This window comes from Lontra canadensis, unplaced genomic scaffold, assembly GCF_010015895.1.
Source record: "Lontra canadensis isolate GAN:19392208 unplaced genomic scaffold, GSC_riverotter_1.0 scaffold3, whole genome shotgun sequence".
Taxonomy (NCBI): Eukaryota; Metazoa; Chordata; class Mammalia; order Carnivora; family Mustelidae; genus Lontra; species Lontra canadensis.
The window spans coordinates 5,988,740-6,014,406 of NW_022630997.1; the positions used below are offsets into that span (position 1 = coordinate 5,988,740).

A 25,667-nucleotide genomic window follows, 5' to 3' on the forward strand; every position below is an offset into this window, starting at 1 on the left:
ACTATTATTTTCCAGATGAGGAAATAGAAGCACCAAGAGTCTGAATCATTTGCCTAAGATTCTCACAGTAGATGGCAGAGTTGGTTCCAGAGTCTGTCCTTGTAATCACAATGCCATCCTGAATCTCCTTTATAACTTGCATGCTTTATGTACCTCGTTAACCATTCTTCATATTAATAGCTCATGGTTAACATCACTTTAATGACTGTGTGGTAAAAGGAAACACTTAAACCGAACTTTGCACGTCAGAAAAATTCTGTTTCTAAGTGTTCCTTTAATCCTCATAACAACCAACCGAAATAGGTACTATTACTGTCAATTGTACAAACTGTCATTTAACCAGTCCTCTGTAACTGGCTAGTTAGCTGGTTTTGCTATTACTAACGGCAGCATAATGAAGTTCCTTGTAGACAAACTGTGAATTTCTTTGCAATAAATTATTACAGGTGAAAATGCTGAGACAAAAAGGCAGAAATATTTGAAGCTCTTAAGAAATCCTGCAAAATGCCTTCAAGAGAACACATTAGTTTTCGCTCCCATCTCAGGCACAGAAAAGCAGCTGCTTCCTTACTTTAACATCAACACTGAATATTTCAGCCAGGATTTCAAAAATACATTTCTAAATTGTATAATATGAAGCAAGACCTTCTAATTCACACATTAAAATTATAGGTGTTGTTATTTTAAAGTATGTATATCTTAAGTATTAGAAGACAGTTGAGAAAGTTGCTTATTCTGTACCATACCTACTAACCAGCACCGTATCCCTTGAAATGGAAGTTTTAAAAATTTGGATGGGATCATTCGCAGTTCATCTGCAGTAACTTCTTCCATGTTCCCATAATCCACAAAATGGACTTTAATGTTTCCATCCAGTAAGATTTCCTTGACTAAGGCACGATACCAGTTACCATCACCTATATTTAAACACAAGGTTTGAACATGGAGCATTATTTCCCTTCTATTAACATTTGAAACTTTCATCTTCAAAAAACAAATCCTTTGTCTAAAGTAACTAAATAAATTTGCTCTCTTAATCCCCAGAATTCTTAAAATCCACTTTTTGGAATACATCCAAAATGTTTATAGCACCACACTTTAACATCAGATGTAAATTAAAGATTTCATTCATCACCTATCCAATAAACAGAATGTGAAAGTGAAGAGAAGACTTCATAACTTCTCTTCACTTTCACATTCTGTTTATTGGAACGTATCTGTCAATCTGGAAAGATTACAATACTCTCATAACTAAGGACAAATTGTCTTACTTGTTATTAGTAAAGTAATGTAAAAAGCAAATAGAAAAACTCATGCAATGAAATTAAGGTGTTTCACAAAATATACTTTCAAACTAAACATGCATAGGGTGACAAGAAACAATGAACCTTCAGTGAACAGGTTTCCCAATACCTAATTTACTTTAATATCAGAAATTCTGGAATGAAAAGCATTTAGCAAAGTTTAACAAAGTTGAGGTAAGAAAGTTTCATTTGGATTTTCCTTGCTACAAAGAGAAGACAAAACATGAGATTTTAAGCATTCATTTAGTCTTGATTTTGAGAAATATTTGCTTAAACATCAGGAAGAAAATACACATTAAAAATAAGGGCTGAATGGGGGCGCCTGGGTGGCTCGGTCATTAAGCAGCTGCCTTCGGCTCAGGTCATGATCCCAGGGTCCTGGGATCGAGCCCCGCATCAGGCTCTCTGATCAGAGCTGGGGACGGGGGAGCCTGCTTCTCCCTCTGCCCACTCCCCCTATTTGGATTCCCTCTCTCACTGTCTCTCTGTCAAATAAATAAATAAAATCTTAAAAAAAAAAAATAAGGGCTGAATGTCAAGAAACAAAAGTCTCTATCAATGAAGTGAAGATTCTATCAACTGCAACTTACCTGCAAAAAAAGCACAACACGGTTGCCCTACTTCTGCTTTAAAGTCACTGGGCACCTTCTGCTGGCAATATTCTGCTAATGACTTGTTCAAATCATTGAGTTTCTTTACAGCTGAAAACATAATACATATGCAGCATTCAATATTCAGAAAGCATGCAGAATACAGCTTTTCCTCTAAAGTTGGGAAATGTTTTGATCATAAAATCTCAGGTACAGGGGTGCCTGGGTGGCTCAGTGGGTTAAGCCTCTGCCTTCGGCTCAGGTCATGATCTCAGGGTCCTGGGATGGAGCCCCACATTGGGCTCTCTGCTCAGCAGGAAGCCTGCTTCCACCTCTCTCCCTGCCTGCCTCTCTGCCTACTTGTGATCTCTCTCTGTCAAGTAAATAAATAAAATCTTAAAAAAAAAAAAACCTCAGGTACATTCCCAAGCAACTGTTAAGTGCACATCAGATGCTTTTCTCTTTTCCTTACTAAAAAGTTAATTGGGAAAATAAGTCGTGATTAGTGAGGACTCTTGGTAACCCCTACTACAGCACTGTTATCAGCATACCAGAGCACGAGCTTTGTGCGTACAAGCCTATACAGAAAGTGACATACAAGCTGTCCTGAAGGAGGACACAGAAGTGCTGAGAAGATGCACATACGTCTGCTAAGGAAACAGGTGAGCTGTGTGTGCTCCTTAAGCTTTTAGAGAGAAAGAGGACAGACAAGGAGAGGGTGACTCCAGAAGGAAGAAAGGGCTCTGAGGCAAAGTACAGAATTAAGCCTCCAAAACTTATTTGGCAGGAGCAGTTTGGAAAACCAGGGAAGGTAAACCACTGAAGGACACACCAGCCATGTGCTGGGCAAGAAACAAACCATGGATGGCTTTAAAATGCTGAGGGGCACCTAGGTGGCTCAGTGAAGCATCCAACTCTTGATTTCAGCTCAGGTCATGATCTCAGGGTCCTGAAATGGAGCCCCAAATCTGGCTCCCCGCTCAGCAGGGAGGCTGCTTCTCTCCCTCTCCCTCCCCACCCTCCTTCCTCTGCAAACCCTCCCCACCAGCTCTCTTTCTCAAAATAAATAAATAGATCTTTAAGAAAAAAAAGAAGAAGAAGAAAAGACTATGTGAACTTATCAGTCCAAGACCTAGTGGAAAATAGAAGCTGCAAAAATCATTTAAAGTATTTTACCATTTATGCCTACACAAACAGGGATATATCCACACAAGCATATGCACAGAAAAGAACCTTATTATTATTTACTTATTCTGAAAGATTTAGAAAATTGAGAGAGGGACTGGGAAACTTACTTCCCACTATACATTCTTTTAAACTTTTATTTTGTACCATGTGCTTGTATAATCACCTATAATAATAAAAACTGACTTTAAAAATTTTTAATTTTATGCTATATGAAATAGTGGTCCATCTACCAGATGATTCTGGAAGGAGGGATGACAAATCTCACAAACTGGGAGCCAGACAGGGACTCAGGTACCTAGTTCAATGTCCTCATTTGAGGGAGAAGCAAGCCAAGATTTTAGAAATGTTAAAATTAAGGATTCTCTCAATGATAGCTCAAATGAAAAAGAAGGAAAATACACGTGTGAGGATGTGGAGCGACTAAAACTCAAACTGACAGCTGTCATAATCACTTTGGAAACTTTGTAGCATTCATTGATCAAAGCTGAAAATATAAATACCCTTAGGATATAGTCAGCAATTTCCTTCCTGGTATACATTCAAAAGCAGCACACATCCGTGTGCACCAAATCTGTATGGAAATGTTCACGCCAATACCATTCTATAGCTCAGAACTAGAAACAACCTACATGTTCAGCCCTATAAAGAAAGAGATTTGGCATGTCATTCACACAGTGGACCACAAGCTACTGCTACATGTAAAAACGAAGAACTGATCTCACAAAGAACGTGAAAAAAAATGGCAAGTGTACGAGTGTACATATCGTATGATTACATTTCATAAAATAAAGTTCGAAACCAGGAAAACTATGCTATTGGAAGGCAGGATAGTATTTACTTTTTAACGAGAGAAGGGGTAGTAATCAAAGGAGACATGGAGGAAACTTCTGGATGACTGGTAATGCTTCATTATCTTGACCTAGATGTCAGTTACTCAGTGTTTTGACTTTGTGATGACATGTCAATGCTGCAATATTTGTGCACTTACATATATGCACGTCATGCTTTAATAAAATCTACCATTTAATTTTCAAAAATAAATTTAGAAAATTTATTGGTTTAAATAGATTTTTAAAAACAGAAACAGTGGCTTAAAATGGAATAAAAGGCAATTCAGTTTAATTAAATCTTTCTTATTAGTAGAAATACTGCCTTGGCCCTTTTTGGAAAGATAGTACTTCTATTACTGAGTGAACTCCTCTTCCGTTATTACCACACCAATGTATCTGCAAGGAAAATAGATGAGAAGAGTCCACTTACCATCCTCTTGAAGCACATGGCAGTAAAATTCTCCAGGACTGTACATCATACAGACCACAACATCTACTGTTTCGTCAACAGCCATTTCAACCCATGTCCAATCCAATGGATTTAGTTTTGCTTCTATACCCAAGGCAACTGCGAAAAAAAAAAAAAATGAACTTTTACAAAACAAATGGTCAAAGTGTGGATGGGAGGTACGGCTGGTGAGGGATCTATTTTGAGGAAGTGAATTTCCAGGGACTTTTAGTGACATCTGCCAGTGACCCGCAGGTTTTGACTTTTTTTTTTTTTTTTTTTTTTTTTTTCAGTTTTCCCACACACTCATACTGCATTTAAATGAATGCTTGATTTGAAAAGAGAGAAGACACTCAACATCATTCTTTTTGAAAGCATGGGAACCCCCCCACACACAAGCCATCGGAATTCCAGCACGGACATGATGGAGCAGACATCTTACTCACCGCTGTCTTCCCTCGCGACACTGGGTTTCTCGGCCAGGACCCCTGCCTCCCGGACGGCAAAGCCGGCGTCCCTGAGCGCCTGCGCAATGCTGACGTGAGGCGTCACGGACTCGTCCACGAGCTCCACCAGGGAGCTGTTCTCCAGCTTGCCGGCCACTTTCACCGTGATCATTTTGTTCTGCACCATCTTCTTCATCAAAGAAATAGCTTCTGGAGTCCAAATTCCTAATGATGGCTTTACTCCTATCAAAAAGTGTTTAAAAGAATATTAAAATACTTCTTATAACAAGCATTTATAAAGTTTAGCTCTTAATTTCCTCAAAGTTAAATTTTTTTTTAAAGATTTTATTTATTTATTTATTTGACAGAGAGAGAGAGAAAGAGATCACAAGTAGGCAGAGAGGAAGGCAGAGAAAGAGGAGGAAGCAGGCTCCCTGCTGAGCAGAGAGCCGGATGCGGGCCTCGATCCCAGGACCCTGAGATCATGACCTGAGCCGAAGGCAGAGGCTTAACCCACTGAGCCACCCAGGCGCCCTCAAAGTTAAATTTAAGGAACGTAACAAACACGAGAGCCAAAAAGTCCCGCCTGAGCAGAAGGATTTTCTAATACTAAAACAAAAGCAAAATTATAAAGAAGAAAAAAAAAAAGCCTATAGAAAACTGCTCTACCTCTATGTAAACAAACCATAATTCCATTGATATGAAATGTCCAGAAAAGCATATCTCGAAGACAGATTAGTGATTCCAGGGGAGCTGGGATTAACCACTGACACGCACAAGAAACCTCATCAGGTTTCTATATAACTGTCTATATAACTCAGTAAATTACTAAAAATCACGGAATTGTATACCTAAGACTGAGAATTTTGTGGTATGTAAATTATATCTCAACAAGTTAAGAAAGCCATAAACAAAAGTATCCAACAATCCAGGAAGAAATACTGCTCCCTTACAATGACATTAAAAAAAACACCAGCAGTACTTAAACTGCAAAGGCACTTGCAAATCAACAACCCAACGTTATGCCTACCTACCCTTCTCATAAGAGCAAGTAATGTATGGGAAAAAAAAATTCAGCCTCATGGTAATAAAGTAATTAAAATGATTTAGTTTTAACTTATCAAAACTGGCCAACATGAAATAATAGAGAGGTATCTCTATTTGGTGCACCATGTGAAGGAATGGGCTCCCCTGCTGTCTTTCCGGTAGGTGTGTAAACTAGTTCTGTCCTTTCTGGGGAGCAATCATAACATATACCACAAACAGGAAAAGAAACATGCCCACAGACACCTCCATTTCACCTGAGGAATTCTGTAGTACAGCTATATCTTACAGTCTATCATCCTCAGGAAATGATCATGGATAGGTTGCGAAATACAGTTAGAAGAACACTGCTATGGGATACCTGGGTGGCTCAGTGGGTTAAGTGTCTGCCTTTGGTTCAGGTCCTGGGATAGGCCTCACATTGGGCTCCCTGCTCAATGGGCAGTCTGCTTCTCCCTCTGCCCACCCCCACTCATGCTCTGTAATAAAAATCTTAAAAAAAAAAAAAAAGAACACTTCTACTAGCAAAAACTTGGAAATAAATCCTTCTGATAATCAGATACTAGTTCAATTATGGTATATCTGAATGAAGGTAATAGAGGACAATTTATTAACATGGAAAGAAGCCCCGGCTTCTGGTGGGATAGATTTTATATAAGCATATGTTTGAACATACTGTTTTTACAAATGGGTTTTGCTCTACTTTGTGTAATGAATCAGCTTCTATGTTATTTATCAATAATGCAGACTACAAATAGCAAAAAAGGAATACTCAATTTCTTAACCACAGGCACATCAAATAAATTTTATTTTATTAGAGATAGCAAAATAGTCCTGTGTATTGAAATGTTCTATTAAGGACTATTTTTGCACTAAGAGAAGTTATATCTAAACACATTCTTTTATCTTCTGGATAGTTTAAGTTCTAACGCTCTTAGTTTAGATTTTAGTACTTTAAGAATATGGGGACCTCAAAAATGTCCTACCTGCCAGCACACACTTTATAGCCTGCATCGGCAATTCCAGCAACTTCGGAGTTATGGGACAGAGTCTCGTCAAACTAAGGATTTCAAAGTTTCCATAATCTACATATCCAACCAGTACAGATTGTTCAGAAGCATAAGCTAAAACGGAGGCACGGTACCACTGATCATCCTCTGAAAGAAGGAGAGACTCCGTCTCAAATGATTTTCTCATACAGATATAAACAAAAACCTTCCCTCCCAAATTTAGAGATGGTCATTCATAGGTTTTACTTTAATAGAATACCAGGCTTTATTGAACAATGTATGCCTAGTCAACATGACAACCTCTGCTTCTCAGAAGCCCTCAATTCCTAAAAACTCCCTTTTATGCATACCTTACTAGACCGCTCATGTCCTGGGAGGTCATGACTTACAACATGCTTTGTCTCCCTCATAGACAGTTAACTCATTAGGACCGAGAACGTGTCTGGGTCTTGGGAATGAATCCACAATGATGCCTTGATCAGTACAGGGACAATTTGCTAAGCATCAAACAGGGCTAATTTTAGAATACCGGCAGTAGGAGTCAACCAGACTCTACCAACCAAGCAATCCATTTCCTGGCGGCCCACTTGCATCTTACCCTTCGGTGAGGCAACTGGACTTGCTTCCCTTCAGCAGGATAGAACGGAAGCCAGTTATCACAGCTGTGCTGTGACGGCTCCGTGCTTCCAGGCCCTCCCGCTCTTCCCAAGAAAACTGGTGAAGACAGGATCCTGGAAGATTCCATGTTCACATCCTGATGTAAACAAAATTACCTGCACCGTTCCCCAAAACTAAAGGGCTGTTAAAATAATAGGAATTTCCTTTGCCAACTCCCCCAGCACTCACAGGCCTTCTTCCCTTGCACACTTGGGTTCAGTTTAACTGTGCATAGTTAAAGGATTGGTGCACTCTAATACTCAAACTTCAAATGCAGCCATCCAGTGCAGACCGAAGATTGTTTCATTTACTTTTACTTGATTTTTAAGTAAAAAAAAAAAAAAAATTCATTAAGACTCTTCCCTCACCTGAGAATTGGGCACAACAGATATCACCAATGGTTGGATAAAAATCTGAGCGTGGAGACACTTGACCACAGTATTCACTAAGGGATGCCTGAAGTTCAGCGAGCTTATCTGTCGATATAGATCAAATCTTAAACACAGTAAATACAAATCTACGCATTATCTTCTTTTTCACATGTTGAGTTTCTTGAAGTACAAAGATTATACAACCAGCACAAATCAAAGAAAATTTACTTACGTCCGCTTTGCAGCTGTTGACAAAAGAAGTCTTCTGGAGTCTGAATGTGGGCAACCACACCACAAAACTTATCGCCTACATTCAAAGTTAACACTTTGGGGATTAGATCACTTCTATCCACAACAACTTTGTTTTCAGCTATCATTTTTCCAACATCTTCAAGATCATCTTAACAACAACAAAAAAAAAAACAGAAAAACCAAGGCATTCTGGTTATCTTCAGCTGATTTTTGTAGCATTCCAAACCCAGTCACGCTTCTTCAACACCTCTAGGCCTTAACACATGCTATTCTTCCTCCCAGAACACACTCCCAGTCTCCCAGCAACCTGGTTATTTCTTGCTCAGTGTGGTGTCACCTTGAAAAGACTTCCCCCTAACCCAGGTTAGGTGGCTGCCCAGGTGCTCCCACTGCACTCTCCATGCACTCGCTCTTATGCTGTTTTATCATCTCTTCTCTACATGTCCGTCCTGACCACAGAATACCCTCCACTAAGGCACCTCCATAGTCCCTCAGTGAAGCAAATACTGCCCAGGAGATTTCTGTTCCTTCTACGAGACAGCTCTGCAAGCCTTGCTTTTACTACCGATGACTTCCTTCTAGAAGCATTCACCCTTCTGTTGCTCTGGCAACTTTTGTCCCCACTCTCTACCCACCTCCCCCATTATGACTTCTCACTCGATGCTGTAGGCCCTAGGTTTATCCCCCACCCACTTTTTTCCCCCGATCCCACACTCTCCCTAACATACCACCAGCATTTATGGTTTCAACCAAGACTACTACTAGACCAGTAAGTGTTCGGTTTTCTCCTCTAGATGGCAAAGAATTACTACAAACTTTCCGGCAGAGCTGTCATACTAAGATTTGTGTTCTGGGGATATCATGTATAGTATTATAAAGAATTCAGACAGCAGAGGGGCACCTGGGTGGCTCAGTGGGTTAAGCCTCTGCCTTCAGCTCAGTTCATGATCTCAGGGTCCTGGGATCGAGCCCTGCATCAGGCTCTTTGCTTAGCAGGGAGCCTGCTTCCCCTCCCTCTCTGCCTGCCTCTCTTCCTACTGTGATCTCTCTCTCTGTCAAATAAATAAAATAAAAAATCTTAAAAAAAAAATTCAGACAGCAGAAATGGTAAAGTCAGAGAAGGTTGTTGCAATTATCCACAACTGGTAAGGATTCCTGAACTAGAAAAATAATAAGGAAAAAAAGGATTTTAAAAAAGAAAAAAAATCATATACAAAGGATATTCAGGAAGAAGAACTAATAAAAACCTGGCAACCAATGAGACAAGGCAAAGGACAGGAGGTAAGGATAAGGTAGACTTAAAAATGTGTCAACCTGGTTTATATGAAGGGATACATCTAATCACAGAACCATTAACCTGGCCATCACCTCTGGATGAATGAGCAAGAAACAATGAGGTATGTCTGCATCCAAAGTAATTGGTAAAGGAACAAAGTAAGGAGGAAAACAGGGCAATAAGTACCACATATAACTAGGAAATGAGAAAATGCTGGTAGCAAAACTTCTTAGTTCTTGTGGTATAACTGTTGTTATACTAAACGGAAAAGCCACACGCATAATTAAACGAGAAGTAAAAAAAAATTTATGAAGAAATACCATCTTACCAGAACAGAATTACCCCAATTTGTTATTGTTGGAACACCTAAGTAAGGAGGGAAAATTAAACTAAGGAAATGTTAGCTAAAAACCCTTCAACTCAAACTGTCATGATATTTAGTACTTCGGAGATTTCTGATAATCATCATGTCAAGGATTAATATGGAAGACAGATACGGAAGGAAAACAGGCAGGGAAGCCTAAGATTAGACATAATGTACTACTAAATGAAAAAGTTATCTTTCTTACATAAAGTTCAAGGAATGGTTATTTCCATTAAATCTGTCAGTGTGACAGCTCTGCCCTTTTTTTTTGTTGTTTAGGAGAGAAGATATTCTTTAGTACCTGGAGTCACTGTACTAATCTATACGAATCTGTATACTCACTTGCATCTGCACTTTGCTTCTTAGAATTTTGTCCCTTGGGTTTCAAGCCATATCCCATTTCTATGAGCACATCATCTAAGAGTTTTCCTAAAAATGGTTAAGAAAATACATCCCCATTGAGATATTATACCAAGAAGAAAAGCATAAACATGAAACAAATGAATCACAATCATGTGACCTAGAGAGCATATCTATTAATATACTCGCCTATTTCGTTACCAGTTCAGTTTCTGTGTGCAAAATACTATTAACTAATGCTCAGCCTTAAAAATTGAGGCAAAATTCCCATTGTCATGTGGCAGAAAATTTTATAAAAATATTTCACCTCAAAATTCTGGATAACATGAAAGATTTAGTTGCTACCTCACTGGCAGGCTTAGTATGGACACCATTTATAAGAAAAAAATAAGTTTAGTGTTCAACTAAGACTACTTTTTCTCAAAGTATGGCTGAAACAAGGGGTAGCCAGCATGTCATAAACTTTAAGTTCCTTGAAATACCAACTGAGGGGTTTTGGAGGAGAGAGGGTGGGCGGTGTGAACCCGGTGGTGGGTATTGCGGAGGGCACATATTGCATGGAGCACTGGGTGTGGTGCATAAATAAACAATGATTTTGGAACACTGAAAAAAAATTAAATTAAAAAAAAGAAATACCATCCAGAAGACTGAGTCATAATACGAAACAATACACAGCAAAGAAAATACTTAATTTCACTAAAGATTTAAATGAACTTTCTACCATGTCATCAACCAACAGCATGTCTCCTAAAGTAAAAGAATGATACCTTGGAAAGTGAGACACAATTATAAGCACATGGTCAGAAGTCACTTTTTGAACACACAGAAGGGATTCCGAGGGGTTTCCATCTCCACACTTAAATACTAGGCACTTACACTCTCATTACTAACCAAACGCACTTCTGTGAAGATTCTTCAAGGAAAAAGCACTCGTGGTGAAAGTATGGACCAATTCATAAGGAAACTCTTGAATTTTTCTCCATAAGTGAGTAGAAATCAGGAATGGTGATCGCAACGGCCGTATCAAAAGGCTAACACAGTCATCCCCACACTAAGTCAGCATCTAGCCTTTGAAGCCCCCCAGCTCCACCACCGATGCTGATGCCGGGTCTCTGACTGACTGCCACCGGCTAGAGCAAGGTCACACCCTGAGGGACTTGCGAGGAGCTTACTTGGCCTCATTTCGTGTTTCTATTTCTTCTGTGTAACAGCTGAAGACTAAACACCATGTGAATTGCTGCATCTACAAAACAGGGTTAGATCTTACCTGAGCTGGGCAGCATCACATCCACAGCAAAGGTAGCCACTTCTTCTTTGGAGATGTCAACAATCTTTACAGAGCAGTACTGCTCCATTAACAGTGACTTAATCGTTTTGACACAGTCACTGCTCCAGTTCCCCTCTGCTGGGATAACACTGGCCACAAAGCACCTTATGGCCTGAAAGATTTTACATGAGTTACTAAAAAATTAGTATTTGAAAATGATTTTTTCTAATTAATAACATGAAGATTTTTTAAAGGTAATACATTTATCACTGAAAATTTATCAGAAATCTTCCAAGAATAAACAATTTTATGTTTTTGTAAGTAGTTACATATGTAATTATGTATTTTTTTTACATATGTACATTATGTATGTAATTATGTAATTTTGTATGTAATTTTTGTATGTAATTTGTCTCTTGTGCTACTCTATCCATGTGCTTTTCCTTTTGGGACCTGAAGCTTGAGAAATTCATGAAAGGATAACTAATTATCCCTCAAATACATATAAATTCAGGTTGCTTCCAGACAATGTAATAAACATAGAAATGATTGTTTTAAAAGAACAGATGGATAAGATGTCCCTAAAAAATGCTAAGTTTCTCATGTAAGGAAGTATTACCTAAGGCTTCTTAATGGATCCAAGAAAGCCAATGACATTTATCTACATTTAGTAAAAAATGAAAAATATACCAATAGGTACTTTTTTATAATAACCATCACAGAACAGAGCAAGCAAATATTGTGCCCATTAAAATATTAAAGACAGCTCTTTGGGGACACTATTAGGAATTTAGAAAGTAAAAAAGACTCACACATGGAGGAAATAAGTCAATGTTTCTATTTAGTTGGTGAATTCTGTTTATTGGAATTATTTCTTCATTTCCATAATCAATATATAAGACGTGTGCCTTCTTCTGCAGCATATCAACATCTTGTATCATTACTCTGTTCCAGGTCTGAAAGTGAAATATAATGGTACTCTGCTTCAAAACGGTATTTCAGGCTTCAAAACTCTCAGCCCATCTATAGAACAGCCAAAGGAGAAACTACAGCTCTGTTCTGAGGGACTCATTTAACAGGCTAATCTTCTAACAATCTAGCTAAGAAATCCCTGAATTTGTCTACTTAGGAGACTAATGTACACACAACCACTCCCAGGTTACTCTAGCCCAGGAGACACAATGACACACTAATGCCTCAGTACAGAAGTGCACAGGCTGCAGGGCTGTCTGTCCGTGTGCACTTGGCAGAGGAGGCACCTATCAACAGAGCTGGAGGGCTCACCCAACAAATCCATAATACCAAATGAGGAAGAGAGACAGGAATGTGACCACAGACTCTGGTTAAGCCAGCAAATGCATTATTAAAAGCTCTGGTGTCCAGCTTATATGACAAAAGTAAATTAAAACATCGTATTAAATAACTCACTTTATCAGCGGTTACCTGATCAACAGTGTACTTGGCAACACAAACTTCCCCCTTAATAGGAATGTAATCCTCCTCAGTTGTATGTGCATAGGTTTCCTTTAGACTCGCAGAGAGCTGGTTCATGTATTCTAATACTTCTGAAGAATATAACTGCACATAAAAGTCACTTGGGTGTTTGAATTCAGTAACTGTACCCTTTCAAAAGACAGAAAAGGTGCAATAATTCACTGAGAACACAAGCACATGGGAATTTCTTAAAGCTTTCTAACGAGATTTTTTTTTTTTAAAGATTTTATTTATTTATTTGACAGACAGAAATCACAAACAGGCAGAGAGGCAGGCAGAGAGAGAGGAAGGGAACCAGACTCCCTGCTGAGCAGAGAGCCTGATGCGGGGCTCAATCCCAGGACCCTGAGATCATGACCTGAGCCGAAGGCAGCGGCTTAACCCACTGAGCCACCCAGGCGCCCCTCTAACGAGATTTTTAAAAGGGTATTTTAAGACAGTTTTCACAATCAGTTTCATCAGTTACATTTTGTAGCTCGCTTAGAAACTCAAACTAAAAACAGGAAACAAGGAATAAAAATCTATAGTTCTTTGGATCTCTGTCTATAGAAATTAAATAACAAATACCTTTATTTCCATGGTTTTCCGGAGTTGTAGACTTCTCAAATCAGAAAACATTATTTTATCAGAACCAATGGCTATTTCTTTAGTAACTCCAAGAGGATAGTCACCCTGGGTTTTAAAAAAACAAAACACATGAGTGAGTTACTTATACAAGCACATGTTTCAGCAATACTGTGGCCACCATTTGCTGGAATTGAGGCCAAAATAGCCCTTGAGTCTTGAATAACAGAGAGATATAGTGTGTACCTCCAAGAGCCAATAAAACCCACTGTCCCTAGGCAGTTTACACAGCAGTGGAATCACTGAAGTACCACGCCATAATGGTGATGAGAATGTTGAGTTTATAAAATAAAAAGGGGGGGGTTAGTGTTTTAAGTTTGTACCTGTTAACATTTTATAAGTATGAATATTTGAGGAAGTCAGATTTTTTAAGTAGAAGCTAGGACCAGCTAGAGAAGCCTAAAAATTATAGATGAGCTGAGCACTACTGACATTTTTCAGGTTATGAATGACTTAGCCCACAGTTACCTACATTTTAGAGAGGTCTTACAGAAAAAAATCCTCCTTCAATACGAGGGCAGGACACAAAGCCAGAGAATGTGTGCATGCAGGGACTAGAGAGAGGGGCTGTCTCTCAGGAATCCAAACAATTTTACACTGAGACACAAGCATCACAAGTCCTTCTGGGCAGAGTGCTGGGCACACATAATGCTCAAAAATCCCCAACAGTCACCCAATCGATCATTAAGGTGTACAGGTTACTCCATAGGAAACACTGGATTTAATAAACACTGATGCAGAGGCGCCTGGCTGACTCAGTCAGACGGGCCTGCAACTCCATCTGGGGATCTGGAGAGTTCGAGCCCCACGTTAGGTGTGGAGATCACTTGGATAAACACCGGTGAAATGCAGAAGTGGTAAGTATTTTATTTAGCTTAAGTCCTCTTAATTCAAAAGGAAATCATTCAAAATTTACTCTAAAGACTAAAAGTACATCGTACCTCATTTTTCACTTCCATGTTCTTTGTTTCAAAAGGTGACTTACTATCTTCACGTTTGTGGAAACTGAAATAAAGCAGCTGATTAGAATACTTAGAGTACAGAGCCAATCAAGAGTAGGGGCCACAGTGATGTTAAATTCTCAATCATCAAAATCCAGAAGGAGAAAAACAGCTTCCTTCAGAGAGCATCACAGTAGTAACAAAGCAAAATAGTCCAGGGCTGGCTATGCAACGGTCTACCCTGGGTGCGAGCTCGCCTCTTCCAAAGCCGCCTGATTAAAGGGACCTCTGCAGCCACAATCTCCAAGCCCCAGCTTTCTTATCTACAAGATGTAATCCCTACATGACCTCAATAGTTTTGAGGACCGAATGAAGTTATAGATGTGAAACTGCTTTGTAAACTGGTAAATGCCATGCCACTAAGATTTTCATATTTTAAAGTCGCAATTCATGAGACACTGTGGGAGTTCTACCTTATCATAATTCAGGAAAGAACACGTGTTTAAAAGGAATTCTAAAGGTCTACTTATTACAAACACTAAAAACTTAAAGTTCTGACTCTGAATATGTACTAACAGAACCATATTCATGGAAACTCAGTCCTGAATTTGTAAGCTCTTCATTTCAAATTTGCATCCTTTATGTTACACCTCAGTAAATAAAAGTAACAACTTCTACATAGTTATGGCCTGCTAACCTCATCTGATTCTTACACTATCAAAAATAAAGCCCATTTAAATATTCCCTAATGAATAAAAGAAATCATGCTTACTTTTGTTGAACAGGTTTGCACACGATGCTGTGTGCGGACCAGTCCCTTCTCTGGCACGCTATGGAGCAGTAGTAGGTCTGCTTGCACTGTGAGCACCTCAGCGATCCTACAGAACACAGCCCGTAACATCACCAGTGTTTTATTCCAAGTATTTGTTGCTGAGAGCAAGACATTTTCAAAGACCAGACATATCAATCACCATTCTATTAATCACATCAGGAAGATTACTTGAAGAATATGATGTTTTTGATTAGGTGTTAAGATTAAATTTTTAAAGCTCTCTCAGATTGCAAATAGGAACGCAAAGATGAAAACGAAAGGCGGGACAGACTGAAAACATAACTGACTTTCCTAAAGTAGAGCCCAGAACACATTATAAAAGGCACAATCAAAGGAAACAGAAAGCATGTGGTAGTGAAAACAAACTCGTGCAAGCCAACTCTGACATGGCTTATTACCTCGCGCTGTTAAAAAAAAATACAAGGGGCTCCTGGGTGGCTCAGTGGGTTAAAGCCTCTGCCTTCGGCTCAGGTCATGGTCCCAGTGTCCTGGGATCGAGCCCCACATCGGGCTCTCTGCTCCGCGGGGAGCCTGCTTCCTCCTCTCTCTCTCTGCCTGCCTCTCTCTGCCTACTTGTCATCTCTGTCTGTCAAATGAATAAATAAAATCTTTAAAAAAAAAAATACAAGACAAAAAAAACCAACGAAGAGAATCACATCCAGAAAAACCCAGAAGTTTTTTAAATAAAGTACTAAAAAACCCTATGAATATACAGGCAGAAAAAAAAAACAACCCACATAAAGAAACAACAACAACAAAAAAACCAGGCTGGCCTCAAATGGTTCTACTCAAAAGAAAAAAAAAAAAAGCTAAATATCCAAGTAGCCAGTAAGCATGTGAAATACTGCTCAAGATCACTCACGGGTCATGAGGGAAATAGAAGTTAAAACCACACTGTGATACCAGTACACACCCACGAGGAGAGGGCTAAAGTTGAAAAGACCAGCAGCACCGAATGACAGAGATATGGAGCACACGGAACTCTCTATCACTGGGAAGGCAGAACAGGATAACTACTCAGGAAAATGGCTTGGCTGTCTCCTCAAAACTTAAATATATACCTACCCTTTGACTCAGCAATTATACTCCTAGGTACGTACCCAAGAGAAATGGAAACGTATATCCACATAAGGACTTGTGCAAAAACGCAGAGAGAGCTCTATTCATAATAACCAAAACCTAAACACAAGCAAAACCGTTCAACAAAAAACCAGATACACTGTGATAGAATCCTATAAATACTACTTGGCAACAAAAAATAGTGTACATAGACCATATTAATACTCAAAATATTACTCTAAATGAAAAAAAAGCTTCACACAAAGAATCAAGATTCCATTTTTATGAAGTTCTAAAACTGGCAAAATTAATTTACAGTTCAATTAAAAAAAAACACTGTGGTTGCCTCTCGTGGCCATAGAGATTGGAAGGGGCTAGAAGGGAACTTTCTAAGAAGATAGAAATATTCTGTCTTGATAAGCATGTGAGTTTGTGCATGCCAATGCATGTAAATTTTATCACAAACAAAACTATGGGAAATAATAACCGGGTAAGGAAGGAGCAAGAGTGGAAAGGTATGGATGAACAACTGTAGGATGCTGGTGGCTGCTGAAGCAGAGAGATGGGTATAGAGCAGGTACAATATTCTGTTCATACTTACTATGTTTTAAACTTTCCATAGTAAAAATATTTTTCAAATGTGTGAAAAAATAATCCAGACTTGTTAGGGAAATATGCTTACCAAACAAGCCACAGCGATGGCAAGTTGTTGACCGAAAAGAAGGTCCTAAGGAGTTGAAGAGTGCTGAATTATTTATGGACAAGGAATTCTCAACCAACTTGTGTATTTTTTTTGACTTTGCAGGAGGCACGTTATTGCTAGGCTTCTATTAAGAAAAGAGAATAGCAATATTAAAACTTGGTAGTAGTTTTTTTTTTTTAAATACTGTATTTGGGATTTCCTCTTCTGGACAGATAAAAAAGATGTACCTTTCCCTATTCCTCCTATTACATGCTACTAAAAACCCAGACTTATAAACAAACATAAGCTGACTTTGACAAGAGGGCAGCAGACAGGCTAGGAAACTTGGGGCCCAGAGAAGAACAAGACAATGAGTTCCTGAGTTTTCTTTTGGCCTCACGTATTTCAGACACGGTGCTGGAGAAGCCAGCAACCCAAAAGGCCAAACAGTACAGACAATAAAAGCCCCAACAGAAAGTATCCTCTCTTGAGCTAAAGACCAAGAAGCGGGCATCCCAGCAATACAGAAAACCAGTAACTGTTCTACCCTAGACAAACACCACAGTAAAAACTGTGGCCCTGTTCTAGAGTAGGGTGCTGGCACTTCGTCCCTGGGGGTCTCCCCGAGAACCCGGACTTTCACCCAACAGGTAGGAGTGTTCCTCCTACCCCAACCACCATTACTGGGGAGGTAGAAGAGGACTCCCAGTGGACAATCAGGACTTCTTACCACCGTTCAAAAGTAATGAGTGTCTCCCAAATCTTCCCCTCTAATTCTCCTCTCTGACCTACCTACTCTCTCTCCACTCCATCCCACTCCTATATCAGTAAAGAGGCACTCATCACTTCTGGCAAGGTGGAGGTATCACATGAGGCCTACCTGGAAGCTGGAACTCCCACCCTCACCCAAAAGCAAAGGAGAGCACCTCCTTCAGTGCCAGCTCAGGCTGAGTGAAGAACCTGGACATCTACTCCCACCCAGCAGCACCCATCCTCTGATGTAGGGTCAGAGGAAGCTAGCTAAAAAGGAAGTTTAAGTAAGATACAGAATTTCATTAACATAATACCCCAAATGTTCTAGTTTCAATAGAAAATCACTTGTCTTATTTAGAAAAAGGGAAATCACAACTGAATTAAAAAAAAAAAAATGCTGGGGCACCTAGGTGGCTCAGTGGGTTAAAGCCTCTGCCTTCGGCTCGGGTCATGATCCCAGGGTCCTGGGATCGAGCCCCACATCAGGCTCTCTGCTCACCAGGGAACCTGCTTCCTCCTCTCTCTCTCTGCCTACCTCTCTGCCTACTTGTGATCTCTGTCTGTCAAATAAAATCTTAAAAAAAAATGCCAACATCAAGACAACAGAGAAGTTTGACAAACATTTTAAAGGAGCCATCAATAGTTCAGTAAGCAATTAGGAACACAATTGAAACAAATGTAAAGAGTCCCAGCAAAGAAACAGAAGATATAAAGAAGAACCAAATGGAAGTTTCACAACTGGAAAGCAAAATAACAAGGAAACACAGTGAGGGATGCCACACCAAAATGGAGAGAACAGAGGAAAGGCTCAGTAAACTTGAAGACTGAACAACAGAAATTGCCTAACCTAACAAGAGAGAAAAAACAAAGTGGAGAAAAAACTAAATTAACAGAGCCTCAGAGACCCATGGGACTATAACAAAATATTTAACATTCATGTCTTTGGAGTCCCAGGAGAGAAAAAAAGGCAGGGTGAAGAAGTTCTTTTTTTTTTTTTTTTTAAGATTTTATTTATTTATTTGACAGAGATCACAAGTAGGCAGAGAGGCAGGCAGAGAGAGAGGAAGGGAAGCAGGCTCCCTGTTGAGCAGAGAGCCCGATGTGGGGCTGGATCCCAGGACCCTGGGATCATAACCTGAGCTAAAGGCAGAGGCTTTAACCCACTGAGGCACCCAGGCACCCCCAAAGAAATTCTTAAATAAAAAATGCCCCAGACTTATAAAATTTGGCAAAAGATATAAATCTACAAATTCATGTTGAGCAAGTCCCAGACCAAATCAAAGAAATCCACACCAAGACTCATGTAGTCAAACTTCTTCAAGCTAAAGACAAAAAAGGTTAAAAGCAGAGAGAGGAAAAGGACATCTTACTTACAGGGGAAAAAGTAATTCAGAAGAAAATTGATTTCTCAAAATATACCCTGGAGAGCAGAAGGAAGTAATACAACATTTTTCAAGTGCTGAAAGAAAAGAACCGCTAGCTGAGAAACTTCTCCATGAAAAGTATCCTGCAGGAGTAAAGAAGAAATCAAGACATTCTCAAATGAAAGAAAACTAAGAATTTGTCACCAGCAGACCTGAAGAATGACTAAAGGACGTTCTCTAAACATAAAGGAAATAAAGGAATGCTGGAACAAAAGGAAAGGAAGAACACATTAAACAAAAATACAATAAGCACAATAGACTTAACAGAAAAAAACTGAAGCAAAATGAAACTGAAAAGAGAAAAAGACAATATATAATTATAGAGACTTTAACATCCCTATCTCAATAATTAGTAGAACTACATTGAAAATCACCAAGAATACAAAAGAACTGGAGATCACCATCAACCAAGGGATTCTGTTAGACATTTATAGATCATTCTACCCAACCACAAGATGGACATTCTTTTCAAGTGCTAAAGAACATATACTAAGACCACACACGGGACATAAAGAAAAGCTCAACAAATTTAAATCACGCAGAGCAGGTTTTTCAACGACAGTGGACTCAAACTAGAAATAAGTAACAAGAGTAATTAATAATTTTCAAACATTTGAAAACAATAGTCTTCTAAACAACTCATGAGTCAAAGAGGAGGTCTCAAAGGAAATTAAGAAAAAAAAAGTTGAACTAAAAGAAAATGAAAACATAACAAATCAAAATTTGTAAGACACAGTTAAAGCATTGCCAAGAGGTAAATTCATAGCACTAAGTTCAGACACTAGAAAAGAGGGAAAGTTTCAAATCAAAAATCTAAATTCCCATCTTAAGAATCTAAAAAAGTAAGAAAAAAATGCCAAAAGCAAACAGAAGCAAGGAAACAAAGATAAAAGGAGAAATCAATGAAATTAAAAAACAAAAACTTAGAGAAAAAAAAAATCAAGGAATCAAAGACCTGGTTCTTTGATAGGACCAAAAAAGGGGCACGTGGGTGGCTCAGGTGGTTAGGCATTGGACTTCAGATCAGGTCAAGATCTCTGGGTCCTGAGATCACGACCGGGTCAGGCTCCCCACTCAGCAGGGAGACAGCTTCTCCTTAGACCGCCTCAACCCTCTTCCCCCCCACCAATGGAATAAATACGACTAATTTTTGATAAAAGTGCAAAAGCAATTCAGTGGAGGAAATAGAGCATTTTTAACAAATGGTGGAGAAATTGAAGGAAAACAAAACAAAAAGACCTTCAAATTAACTCAAAGTGGACCACAAAGCTAAATGTAAAATTATAAAACTTTTTGGGAATAATGCCCCAAATTTTCTGGATCTGAAGCAGCAAAGAATTTCTAGTCTTGACACCAAAAGCAAAATCTATAAAAGAAAAAGTGGTCAAGACATCATTAAAATTAAAAAACATTTGCTCTGCCAAACACCCTGATAAGAGATTGAAGACAGGCTACAGACTGGGAGAAATCATTAGTGAATCACACATATTTGACAAAAGACTAGAACCTGGAACATATAAAGAACTTTTAAAACTGAGCAGTTAAAAAAAAATCCAAATCAGAAAATGGACAAAAGACATGAATAAACATATCAAAAATGAAATAGAAATGGCAACTATGCACATGAGAAAGTGTTTATCATTAGCCATCAGGGGAACACAATTTAAAACCACTACATAATATCACCATGTGTCTGTGAGACTGGGGACAATAAAACCACCGCCAGTACCACATGCTGGTGTGACACTGCAGATATTCTCAGCGGAAAGTCCAATAGTATAGCTCTGCTGGAAAACGCTTAGGTAGCTTCTTAAAAAACTAAATATGCAACATTCCATGACCCAGAAATTGCACTCCTGGGCATTTATCCCAGAGGAGAAACAAACAGAAACAAAAAACTTTTGTTCACAACAACCTTGCACATGAAGGTTTGTAAATTTTAACTGTGATAGCCAAAAACTGGAAACCCTGCAGGTTCACTTCAGTATGTGAATGTTAAACCACAGACTACTTTTCAGCAATAAAAATAAAACTACTGGGGGCACCTGGGTGGCTCAGCGGTTAAGCCTCTGCCTTCAGCCCAGGTCATAATCTCGGGGTCCTGGGATCGAGCCCCACATCGGGTTCTCTGCTCAGCGGGGAGCCTGCTTCCCCTCCTCTCTCTGTCTGCCTCTCTGCCTACTTGTGATCTCTCTCCCTCTATCAAATAAATAAATAAATTCTTAAAAAAAATAAATAAAACTACTGAGACAACAAACCCTAGATGAATCTCCACAGAATTACACTGAATGAATTTATCCAATCCCAAAAAGTTACATACTGTAGGATTCCATTTATACAACATCCTTGAAATGACAAAACTCTCGATGTGGATTAGATTTGTAGCCTCCATGGATTAAGGAGGTGGTAGGGGCAGGAGGGAAATGGTATGACCATAAAAAAGCATGTAAGGGAAAGATGCAAATGTTCTGTATCTTGACAGTATCACTGTCAACATCCTTGTTGCCATATTATACTAAATTCTGTAGCACATCATACAGGGAGAAACTCAAAGAGCTACACAGGATCTGTATTATCTCTGCACGTCATTGCAGGGCTCCACTAACAGTGGCATGGCATACTGTAATTACGTCAACAGAACGGATTTTTTATTTTTTTAAGATATTAGGATAAAGAAAAGGAAGCTTCACCTTCAATAACATCTGAAAATTGAGTAATTCTTCACTAACACAATATAAAATATGTTTAGACTCTTTTACACCCAAACAAAAACACAAAATAGAAAACAAACAAAAAACCTTACACTATTTACTTCTTTGGGTGGTGAATTGTTTCCGGCATTTAAAGGGGACACTGAGTTTCCTGGAGAGAGAAAACATAAAGAGCCAAATATTACTTTATTCCTGAAAATGTACAAAACCATAATTAGATATTCAAATAATAAAGATATACTATAGTAGCCTTAAGCCTACACTACAAATAAACAACAACTTACTTTTCCTAATGAAAAATAAGGATTTGTTTGAACATTCCTTAATTACTATTCCTCTTGTGAATTTTTCTCCATTCACTGAGGCAGCAATTTTCAGACTTTTTTGAACCTCAGACTCATTTACACACTTAGAAATTGTGAACCTCAGAGAGATTTTGTTTATATGGCCCATGTGTCTCAATACTTACCTAAATTAGAAATTAAGGGGTGCCTAGCTGACTCAGTAGAGCATGTGACTCTTGATCTAAGGGTCATGAATTCAAGCCCCACATTGGGCATAAAGCTTACTTTTTAAAAAAAAAAAAAAAAAAAAAAAAAAGGACACCTGTGCTGGGTATGGAGCCTGTTTAAAATTCTCTCTCTCCCTCTGTCCCTCCTCCCCCTAAAAACTGTTAAAAAGAAATTAAAATTAGAAATTTTAAAGTTTTAAAAATTAAAAGTTTATTTAAAAATAAATACACTACGTTGACATGATTTTTGTACGTAAAACAACTACATTTTCAAAAGCAAAAAAACAATTGTGAGAAGAGTAGCACTGTTTTACATTTTTGTAATGTTTGGTTTAAATCATGATCGATGGATTCACGTACCTGCTTTCGCATTCAATCCCCTGTGTTGTTTTGGTTGAAGCATATGAAGAAAATCTGGCCTTGCACAGATACATGATTGCAAAAAGGAGTATTTAACGGCCTTCTCAGGTAATTATGGATGTTTTCCTTTAACATCACGCCAAAACTCAAGTGGTAGTTTGAGGGGTAGTTGCAATGAGGAATCTAAAACTTTTTCATAATGTGACATTGGAATCCATTGATTGATCCTACACTTTTGAGTGGATTATTACCCATGAGTGACTATGCAACATGAGGCATTGGTCATTTGGAGAAGAATGAGAAACTCTTGAGTTATACAGATCTTTCAATTGTGGACAGATTCCATTACAAAATATTTTAAAATTCATGTGTGTTATTTAGTATCAACAGGCATCTCCCGAGGAAAGTCTAAGCAACGAGAAGCTGTCATGGCAGAGTGGCAGATAATGCTTTTCCTGAAATTCTCATTTTGCTCAAAAGCTTGAATTTTATCATTAGCAACAAAATACTGTCAGGTGTTTTCCTTGAAGTAATAGGTTCACTTTATTCATTTTTGAGAAAATGAATGCCAGATATCTAAATCTGAATAACAAGAATTTTTCATTCTTTTCAAGTAAAAAATGATGTTCCAAGAAAAAAGTTTCCATACAGCCTATAACTCAGTCACATACATGTTTTTCATACTTCCTATGAAGCAGAAGTTAGGGGTAATTCCCATTTTGTTACACAAAATACTAAAAATATGCCGTACATAAGTGTCAAGATTTGTCAAGGACAGCCCTGAGTAAGGCATTTCTGGTTTTGTCTTAACCGCAAGTTCATAGCAATGAAAAAACCCAATTACCACTAGCCCAAGTAGGTAGGAGCTAATGAGGCATTAATGATAATGGCATTAATAGTTTACCTTTGCTTCTGCATCACTGGTGTAAAGTCAGCCCAACAAAAAAGGCAAATGATATTTTAGTATTATCGGGAAAATAGTTTCGACCTCTTGGGAAACCCCAGAGGCCCAAGGGCCACGTACCAGAACCACATCACCGTAACATTAAAAGATCACATATGATAATACGTTCACCCAGTGCCCCCCCGCAACTTCAAAACCAGGTTTTTGGAATTAGGACTAAAGGAACAACTTTTTAAAAATCTGATGAAACAATATAATGTCTTATGTGTATCTTTGTGACAGAATGTGTATCTCAAATGCAAATTATGCAATTTACATAGTATTTTTTAAACATGGCCAATCTTTAAAAAGGCAGAGTATGTCCTTTCTACATTCCTTGGACGGTTCTCCCATTGTGGGGGGAAGCTCCTCTGTAGACATGCTCTCCTCCCGAAGTCTTTTTTGTGATGAATCTAGTCAAAGGAAGTTATTTGGCACCTGGCTTTTCCTTCTAAATCTTTAAATGCAAATACTGTAAGGTAGCTATTTAGTTGTTTTGTTAATAGCACATGGGTGTGTGATCACATACCTGTGATAAGCCAAAGAAACCATCAGAATCAAGAAGTAATAAGCCTGTAGTTTTCACTTACCTGTTGACAACGTCTTCCTGTCTCCTTTGGAGCCAACCACCTCTCCATTGATGCTGTTAGGGTTTGAAGATACTGAATTGTCTTCCTGACTAGCCAAATACGGTTTGGTTTGCTCACAAAGCAAAAAACTGTTTTTTTTATTTCCATTCTCTGGGCTTTTCAACCGGAAATTAGGGTGGTTAGCATGTGCTCCAGGACTTCTTAAAGAATCATGCGGCGGAAGCTTGTTTTCATTTTTCTCAAAATTAAATGGCTCTGTCATCTTACAAGTAGATGCCTCCAAATTATTTCTTGACATCATAGTATGTGGCAATTTAACATTCACAGAAGCCTATGGGAAGAAGTGCATTTAAAAGGCAATTTTTAATTACAAAAGTAGAAGCATCGCAGGCCCTTTTTATGTAACAAGTAAGGCTCATGAATAATTCCAAAGCAGAGGTAGCCGTGCTATCAGAGCCTGGCCTAAAAGCAAAAGGAACAGATTCTCTATCTCGTAGGTACAAACTCCCAAGTTTCACACAATTCGACCCCAGACAAGAGGCTAACTCAAGAGACATCCAAAGAGTCGTCTCAGAATTCGACACCATTGTTCACTTTGAAAAGCTTCTGAAACAACAGGAATAGAAAAGGACTTGCATGTTTTAAGAGAAATATTTCTAAGCCACAGATTGCAACTTAACAGTCAGATACAATGAGGGTACTGTCTTCATCGGGTCATCACCTACCTTTCTAGCCTCTCAGAATCCCTCTATCTGCTCCTACTTGAGACACTGAGATCTTCAATATGCTGAGCCCAACTCTCAGTGCCTCTACCTTCCTCATTGGCCTGGCAGTCTTTCCTTCCTAGGCACCCTTCACGGTTTGCCTCAGCTGACCTCTGTTTGGTCTGTTTTTCCCCAGTCCTCTGCTTGATCATCTCCAACTTAGCTTCCATAAACTGTAATTTATATCTACTCCTTTTAAGGACTTAACTGCATGCACCTTTCTCTGAAAATAAGGTACATGTATTGTTACAAAGTGCCTCTGAGAAACCTCTATCCAGACTTGATGCTAGCTTGTTTTTTTCCTATTACTCTTAAAGAATACTAAGTGTCCTGCCTGAGGGAAGTAATAAAAGTGGACAAACAACTTTTCTTTCTGAGGCTGTGACCTACAACTTTGTACACAGACCTCAGGTAAAACTGCCCATTGTCCCAAAACTGTTCAGGGGGAGGAGGGGAAGCCACAGAAAGCTAAACTGGTATGAGTAGTATCTAAAGATTAACACTGTTTTAAAGGGAAAACAAAAATATAGCAGAAACATCCTCCTTCCTGGTGGCCTAAAATTTCTTACAAT

General features: G+C 38.8%; 1 protein-coding gene across 10 annotated transcripts in view; it reads right to left on the bottom strand.

Moving 5' to 3' along the window:
- TDRD1 (tudor domain containing 1) overlaps positions 1-25,667 on the bottom strand; it is a 47,723-nt gene that overhangs the window by 12,989 nt on the left and 9,067 nt on the right. For all 10 annotated transcript variants that reach the window (XM_032879033.1, XM_032879081.1, XM_032879087.1 and 7 more), the window contains 17 exons: positions 24,332-24,662; positions 22,020-22,078; positions 17,040-17,184; positions 15,239-15,344; positions 14,467-14,530; positions 13,469-13,573; positions 12,851-13,030; positions 12,220-12,363; positions 11,408-11,579; positions 10,123-10,209; positions 8,121-8,288; positions 7,886-7,993; positions 6,837-7,007; positions 4,807-5,049; positions 4,343-4,480; positions 1,895-2,005; positions 747-917 (listed from right to left, as the gene is read on the bottom strand). In XM_032879033.1, coding sequence (XP_032734924.1) covers positions 747-917; positions 1,895-2,005; positions 4,343-4,480; positions 4,807-5,049; positions 6,837-7,007; positions 7,886-7,993; positions 8,121-8,288; positions 10,123-10,209; positions 11,408-11,579; positions 12,220-12,363; positions 12,851-13,030; positions 13,469-13,573; positions 14,467-14,530; positions 15,239-15,344; positions 17,040-17,184; positions 22,020-22,078; positions 24,332-24,662 — 2,503 coding nt within the window. The remainder of the gene's footprint in view (positions 1-746; positions 918-1,894; positions 2,006-4,342; positions 4,481-4,806; positions 5,050-6,836; positions 7,008-7,885; positions 7,994-8,120; positions 8,289-10,122; positions 10,210-11,407; positions 11,580-12,219; positions 12,364-12,850; positions 13,031-13,468; positions 13,574-14,466; positions 14,531-15,238; positions 15,345-17,039; positions 17,185-22,019; positions 22,079-24,331; positions 24,663-25,667) is intronic.